The 7,895-nt window shown below is 44.0% G+C and overlaps 1 protein-coding gene across 1 annotated transcript; it reads right to left on the bottom strand.

Moving 5' to 3' along the window:
* Positions 1-3,215: 3,215 nt before the first annotated feature.
* Positions 3,216-5,881, bottom strand: LOC125507706 (pentatricopeptide repeat-containing protein At1g11290, chloroplastic-like). Its single transcript, XM_048672194.1, has one exon. The coding sequence runs from the start codon at positions 5,785-5,787 to the stop codon at positions 3,982-3,984; it is 1,806 nt and encodes a 601-aa protein (XP_048528151.1). The 5' UTR covers positions 5,788-5,881; the 3' UTR covers positions 3,216-3,981.
* Positions 5,882-7,895: the final 2,014 nt, after the last annotated feature.

Below are 7,895 nucleotides of genomic sequence, written 5' to 3'. Positions count from 1 at the left end.
CTCAGCAAAGATGCCTACTGTATGACGAACACTCCATCTATCAATGGAAAGTGAAATAACTGAAGTATGAGCTCTTTCAAATTTATAAAAACCCATCATTTACATTATAGGATGACAAATCAATTGATTGTAAGATAATGCCTAGAACACGGTGAGAAGCCAAGCAACATAGCTACTTATCAATAGCTTCGTAAATAATTGAAGGCTTAAAATGCCAAAGAACAGGAATGCCTAGAAGGTGCCGCTTCCTGACCAAAATTATCCCTTAATAATCTTGCAGGACCTTACAATGAACTGAGCACAAATTTGGAGTACGGAATTGGCCATGATTGTAACGTACATATATTGGACTGAATGTACACGGTATACTACAAAAAATAATGTGAATGAACTACAAACTACTCTGTTTTGGTGTCCCAGTCATTTTAAATAAGTAAAAATTACTGATTACGCAACCAATTACAAATGTTCAACTAATAAAACCAATGTCCGATTGAAGAATTCAACTCGGCTGAACAAAATGAACAAAAGGGTAATTAATAGAGGGGGATTTGTGGACCAGAAATTCTAACAGTATTGTACATGAATGAGAAAATTAGACCATATATACATTTTCTCACAACCATAAACTTATAAAACTTAACCATATTGTAGTCAGTCATGTACAACCTTTCAGACAAATTGTTGGTTTTAACGCCCTCTCCTGTTCTTGGATAAATCAAGAAAGGACGGTTGTTTAACAAAGTCCAGTAGCCTCTTTATTAAGGCGAACTCCTTCTATCAACGCCATAAAGATTTGTTTCTTCTGATCACAGGGAGGAAGATTAATCCAGTCCCTCTCCTGCCTTCTTCTACAACTGAAAGGTTGCAGAGTTTGTGACGTTGGTTACAGTGGTACTCTTCAATGATCTGCAACTAAAGGTATAGTATGCTCTGAACTGAAATACAACTTCATGGACCAGCCTCTCTTCTCCCTTCCCCTTTCCTACTGTAAAGAAATAAAGAACTGAAAAAACACCACTTCGTAAGATTCCCTAACCATGTGTTCATCCACCCAAATGCTATCTTTCAGAAAAGCATACATCTAATCCAAAAATGAGTCCCACTGTTTACACTAAACACATAACTCCCTGTAAGCAGAAAAATGAGCGCTATGCCATCTAATTAACTGAACTGGTAAATCCCCTGAACAAACTGAAGCGAATTACGAAGCTAACAAACTAATAGAGTAGAGCATACTACTTGATGCCTCTGATCCTGATACAGCAAAGAAGAAAAGCTTATCTTTATTCTTTGAGTGTTGGACTTGGAATGTCTCTACTTAAGAATGCATTTAGCCATCTTGATCATGTTGCTCTTCTTACCTTGCCCCAAATCATGCCATACTAAAACCTGACATAGATCACAATGCAAAAACAGTCTGAATATTGAATAGTGCATCGGGTACAGTCTGAGAGGATGGAATACAAGGAATTTCATGAAGGATAAACTACAAATTTCTGCAAAGAATAGGTTAAAGAGGCTAAATCCTTTGTTGAAGAGGTACTTTGCAGATCCACGACTGATTTGTTTGTAAATATTTGTGAGAGACCATGGTTTCAACCACACAAATGTATGAATCTCATAGACATCTCTTCTCCAAAAAAAAACCGAACAATTCTTGGATCCAATGGGAGATACACGGAACTTACAGAGGGATGAGCATTGTTGGGAACGGACATAGTGGTTCGAGGTAGTTGGCACCAGGGCCGCCAGGAACGATTAGCTCGCCACCGGCAAAATTCCGCGTGCCTGCAACACCCAGTCCGGCTCATGGTTGTTCTGCCACTGGTAGCCTCCATGGGCAGCACGGCTATCGTCTCCGTCTCCAACGGCCTACACGGCCAGATCTAGATGGGGAGAAACCCAGGCAAGCTTGAAGGAAATCCAATTTATTAAGCGGAGGTGCCCCCAATCAAATCAACTCCAGCAGCCACCGGGAAAGTGAGGGGAGGGGCTGACGGCGAAGAATTTGGGAGGGGTTCTCGATGGTTCGGTTTCTTTCGCGAGAGAAAAAGATTACTCGTCAGCGCCGCATGTGTTTCGGACAACTTCTCCAGAATACATCTCATGTGCGGGGTGTTTAAGTGGCTCGTGGGCAACTCACAGCCATAGATTCTAGATTCGACGATGCATACGGTACGAAGGCAGGCACACCATCACCACCAACTCGCTCTTTTATAGGAGTAGATATAGATGTCCAAAATTTAGGTTGTGGTTGCCCCCTGAGTTTATTTTATACTGTAGTTTGTTAGTATAAAATAGACATGAGACATAATAGCTCTAGAAAACAGTAAACTATGCAAGTACAAGAACTGAGTAAGCGAAACTGAATTATGATAATCCACCTTATAATTTTAAACATGGCCCAAGCATAGTCTTTGTGTTCGGGTATAATACAAGTCTTATAATTGGCAAGCATAGTCTTTGTGTTCGGGTATAATACAAGTCTTATAATTGGCAGAATAGGACTTCTCTTGCCTTATCTTCACGAGAAACTTCTTGACCTTAAAGGCATGTACACTATATGCTTGAGCGGCGTTAATTTAAACTCCAATCATGAAGAAAAATTACCTTAAAGGCATGTACACTATATGCTTGAGCGGCGTTAATTTAAACTCCAATCATGAAGAAAAATCTGAATGAGACGTCATTATAAGATGCAGTTTTATGATTTAAAGTTCACAAGGATGCGGTTTCTTGTTCCTCCAATACAGTAAATTTTAGTACGCACATTATGAGCCCTAAACGTGAGAATGCTTTGGAACAACTTATGAGTTAATTTTGCAATTCTATGATAACAGGACCTGGTTTATATGAGAAGATGCTCCTTTTAAGGCAGATAATAATCTTCTTCAATCTGTAGAGATATAGTTCAAAAAATTTGGCAGCTAATGTGTTCTCTATAGGTAACACAAAAAAGGTGTGAGCAGTCGTATTTTGCTGCAAATATTTACATAAATGCAAACTTACACATGTTACTATGTTTCTCACTACTCCCTCCGTTTCTAAATATAAGCCCTTTTAGAGATTTCAATACGTACTACATACGGATAGATAGACATATTTTAGAGTGTAGATTCATTCTTGCTCCGTATGTTGTCCATATTGAAATCTCTAAAAGGACTTATATTTAGGAACGGAGGGAGTAGAAGCTAATTCAACATGGACCGAAGTAATAATCTTAATCATAGTCATGAACAGCCATATTTTGCTGCAAAATGTTTCCGTAAATTCAAACTTACACATGTTACTATGTTTCTCACTAGAAGCTAATTCAAAATATTTCTATATGACGGAAGTAATTATCTTAATCATAGAGCCCTTAGTAAATATAATTTTTTGATATGTACAACATCTACGTATTTTCAAATGCAAAACTGAAGCAAATTGTAACTTCAATTCAACTCATATGGAAGCAAGACACTAAGACAGTGCCATAGTCCATATGCTCCATCTCTAGTTAAATTCCATGATGCTATGTTGAAGACGTTAATGGCTGCATTCTCATCTTTGTTTGTAAGATTATAAACACTAACCTCTAGCCCAGGTTCGTCTGGTGAACATGTAATAAGCAACAGTGCGATAACAGGGGCTAGAGATGAACAGTTTAGGCTTGTTCGCCGTTCGGGTTCCATAGGTGGTCTGGCCCCGCCACTGGCTGGGAAGCTGCCTCAAGCCCTCAACGCAATATTTCCTGGCTTGATGTCACATTTCTTGTTACTCCAAATCAGTGAACTGGACCCAAAGTACCTCCAAACATCATATTTAATCATATTGACTGCAAGTATATAGTCTCCACAATACAGAACAAAGTTGAGATCATGAAATTATTTTCCATCATAATCAAGCTTGGTCAGAGAGCGCCAACTGTTCACCTTGAAAGAGCAAATGACACCTGTTAGGATCGAAAAGTATGTGAATCAAGTGTTCACAGCATGGTTAGGCACTCAGTTCAATACAACTCCTTCCAGGTTCCTTGACTAAACCTTTCTTGCTTAGTAGCATCCTATAGGTTGTCGCCTTCTTCCAATTCCCCAAACAACTGAGCATATTAGACATTAAGACACAGTGACCAGAATCTTGAGGGTCCAGGTTAAGTAATTCCTCTGATACTGAATCAATCGAAGAATCGGCACAATGAGAACTGCATGCACTTACTATAGGAGCCAAAACCTGATTCTGTAACTGAACAGGGATCTTCTTAAAGAACTCCTTAGCGATACTAATTTGACCAGACTTACATAGCAAATCAGTTATGCACATATAGTGCTCAATAGATGGTTCAATACCATATTCCTCTGTCATGCTGCGAAAACATCGAAGGCCTTCATCTATTAAACCAGAATAATTGCATGCTGTTAACAGATGGGTAAAGACAATGGCATCTGGTTGAACACCTTCCTTTTGCATCTCGCTGAAAAGGACGAGAGCTTCACTGCCTTCTCCGTTGCAAGCATATCCATTAATCATGGCACTCCAGATGGGTAAGTCTCTACTGGTAATGGCAACCACATCAAATATTTTCCTAGCCAGCTCAACGCTCCCACATTTGCAGTACGTGTCTATCAGTCCGGTAGCGACTCGCAGGTGTGACTGCAGTCCGATTGCTACCACATGCTCCTCAACCTTCCTCGCCTGCTTAGCAGACCCCAAATCAGCACAGGCGGAAAGAACAGATGAAACTGTTGCCTCATTCGGCTGTACATCTGTGCGCAACATGCTGCCGAACATTGTCAACGCCTTGTCCGGACGGCCACCTTCAACATATCCATTTATCATCGAAGTCCACAGCACCACATTCTTATAGTGAACCGCATCGAAGACCTCCTGAGCAGCCTCAAGATCCCCACACTTGGCATACAAGTTAACCAATGATGACACAAGATCTTGCTCGGACTCAAAACCACTCTTGATCAGAAGAGCATGCACACCCTTGGCCACTAACAGGTTCCCTAGCAGAACAGTGGATGAGACAAGATTAAGAAGGGCGACCGAATCGAATCTGTACCCAGCACCCAGCATACGGTTGAGCAAAGCAAACACTTTGTTAAAGTCGCCCGTCTGCAAGAGTCCTGATGCCATTGCGCTCCAAGAAACTACAGACTTGTTGTGCATAGAGTCAAACAACAAGGACGCAGCATGCAGCTGGTCATCACGGACAAGCATAGTGAGCACCGAGTTGCAGACCGGCAAATCCTCGTCAAGGCCAGATTTGAGGCTATATCCATACACGGGCAAGCCAATATTTCTCGTGGCCATGGAGTCAGAGCACCCAGACAGCACGCCGACGAGCGTGCCCCCGCCGGGGCTCACCCCTAGGCCCCGCATCGCGTTGAACATGGCGACGGCCTCGTCGAGACGAGAGGCCTTGCTGTACGCGGTGACCATGCAGTTCCAGGACACGAGGGTCCGGCTGCTGGTGGGCATTTCGTCGAACAGGCGGCGCGCGTCGGGGAGGGACGCGCACTTGGCGTAGAAGTCGAGCAGCGAGGTGCGGACGAAGACGTCGCCGGCGGCGCCGGAGAGGAGGGCGTGCGCGTGGATGGAGCGGCCGAGGCGCGGGAGGCGGAGCGCGGCGCAGGACTTGGCGAGGGAAGGGAAGGTGGAGGCGTCACCGCCGCGCAGCCCCGCGGCGAGGAGCGAGGCGTAGTGCCGGAGGCAGAGAGTGTAGGACCCGGACGCGGCGGCGAGCTGGATCAGGCGGGTCCAGTGGCGGAGGGTGGCCGCCGGGGCCGGGGCGCTCATGCTGGGGCTCACCGACGGGGAGAAAGATTTTGATCAGCAATACGACCATTTTTTGTCATCAGGTTCGTGCGGTCAGTATCCAGCAGTATGCTTTCCAGGCCTTCTCTCCAACCGAATAGAGTAGAGTTTTTCTTAAACAAAAAAGATCATCAATGAATTTGCACTGAATTGAAAATGGAGATCATCCCTATTCTCTATCCACAAGACACAATGCATAGCAAGGATGAGTACTTCCACACAGAATTCATCAAATCATCATCGGACAGATCCCAAAAATGAATCAAATGTGATTGTTTTTTCAAGAATATGCCTAGACGTACCATAACTTTACAAAAGGCAGAAAAACAATTACAAAAGAACTACAACTCGCTGCGAACAACGAGCACAACAAAAACACCACATCCGGACAAGACCAAATACAACCACCTACGACCAAACAAAACTACAAGCAAAAGAGCCTGTCCTAAGTGAGAACAATACCACGTCACAACCAAAGCCGTGCACCTCCGAAGACCACCGACTCCCCCTGGACTTCGCTTGTCGACGCACCATCACCCTTGATGCCTAAGAAGAGGTGGCAGGTGAATGGAAAGACTTGATCAGAATCGAGGAAGACACCATCTTGGAGACACCGACGAAGGGTGGCCAGAGCTCAAAATAGGACCACGGCGAACACCGGAGGAGAACTAGAAGGAGCCAAGCCATGTCTCCAAACATGATGCTCCCAACAGAGGAGCTACATCGAGGACGCCGCCATCATGCCGATCCAACACCGAATCAAGGCTTTCGCCCGGAGACAACACCATCTCCGAACGGGCGAGGGAGAATGCAAGCACACCTCGACGACGCCTCCAAGGAGGGGGGCGACACCCATGGGCGCCATCGCCGCCGGCCCGGCAAATGCCGTGCAGATTTTCATCCGATTGTTGCACCTCACCATGCCGCGAAGGAATTGGGCAGCACTATCCAAATAGCCTCGCACCGCTGCCACCATAGCACCTCACCGTCGTAGCCGCAACACCTCTCCAATCGAACATAGTAGATTTTTTTTAAAAAAAATCAACAATGAATTTGTACTGAACTGAAAATGGATAATTGATCATCCATATTCTGTATTCACAAGACACAGCGCATAGCGAGGATGAGTACTTCCACAGAGAATTCATCAAACTTCGAACGATGATTCCGAAGATGAATCAAAGGTGATTGTTGAGGCACTCGAAGAGAAGGAGAGATGACAAAACGTTCATAACTTTAAGGGTTACATCGGAGGATATAGTTCTCGATGACGTTGGGAAGGGGTCACATTTAACTCTACAAAGACTACTTTGCAACTAATCCGACCTTTCATGAACAAATGTTTAGGCATAGCTTCTGGATAGCTAAGCATGCCTTCAAGTGTCTTGTGGGGGGTAAAAACCATGATGATTACTTCAAGTAGAAGAGTGATTGCATTGGGCTACTTGGGTTTTTCTCTTTTCGTAAATGCATTGCCGCTATCAGGATACTTCAATATGGTTCACTAACTGATTCTATAGATGAATACATTCATATGTGTGAGAGCACATGTCTTGAAGCAATGGTAAGACTTAGCATCAAACTATTGAAGGTATTCTGTTAAGAATACTTGAGATCACCAAATGCTTAGGACATAACCTAACTTTTGGCACTTGCAAGTGCAAGAGGGTTTCCCAGGATGTTTGGATGCATCAATTGCATTTTTTTGAAAAGGAGGATTTCCCCCGGCCTCTACATCTAGATGATACATAAAACCATTTCATTAATTATTCATAAAGACCTTACAAAGTAGTACACCAGGTAGTCTGAAGCCAGCATCTTAGCAACAAATGTCGCTACTCTTATCCACTTGATGAAAGGGTGCCGATAGTCCGAGCCTAATACTAAACAGGCATCGCAACAGAGCCTAACATCTAAAGCCGGAGGCCCCAACCGAGCCAGATACTGGGCTTGGGTACAAACCGGTCTGATGCACTCTCATGTGTTGTCGTCGCCGTCTTCCACCAATCCATCTTCAGAGTCAAAACTAATGCACCAGCTGTGCCAGGCCTCTCTGCCATCGACGCCACCATGATGCCAGACAACATCCT

Source organism: Triticum urartu, chromosome 5 (genome assembly GCF_003073215.2).
Source record: "Triticum urartu cultivar G1812 chromosome 5, Tu2.1, whole genome shotgun sequence".
In the NCBI taxonomy this organism is placed as follows: Eukaryota; Viridiplantae; Streptophyta; class Magnoliopsida; order Poales; family Poaceae; genus Triticum; species Triticum urartu.
Note: the sequence above shows the minus strand (reverse complement) of the source record. Positions and strands in the feature narration are given on the sequence as shown.

What these genes read in the sequence shown, in the direction of transcription:
- LOC125507706 (XM_048672194.1), bottom strand. Translation starts at nt 5,787, where the DNA reads ATGAGCGCCCCGGCCCCGGCGGCCACCCTCCGCCACTGGACCCGCCTG.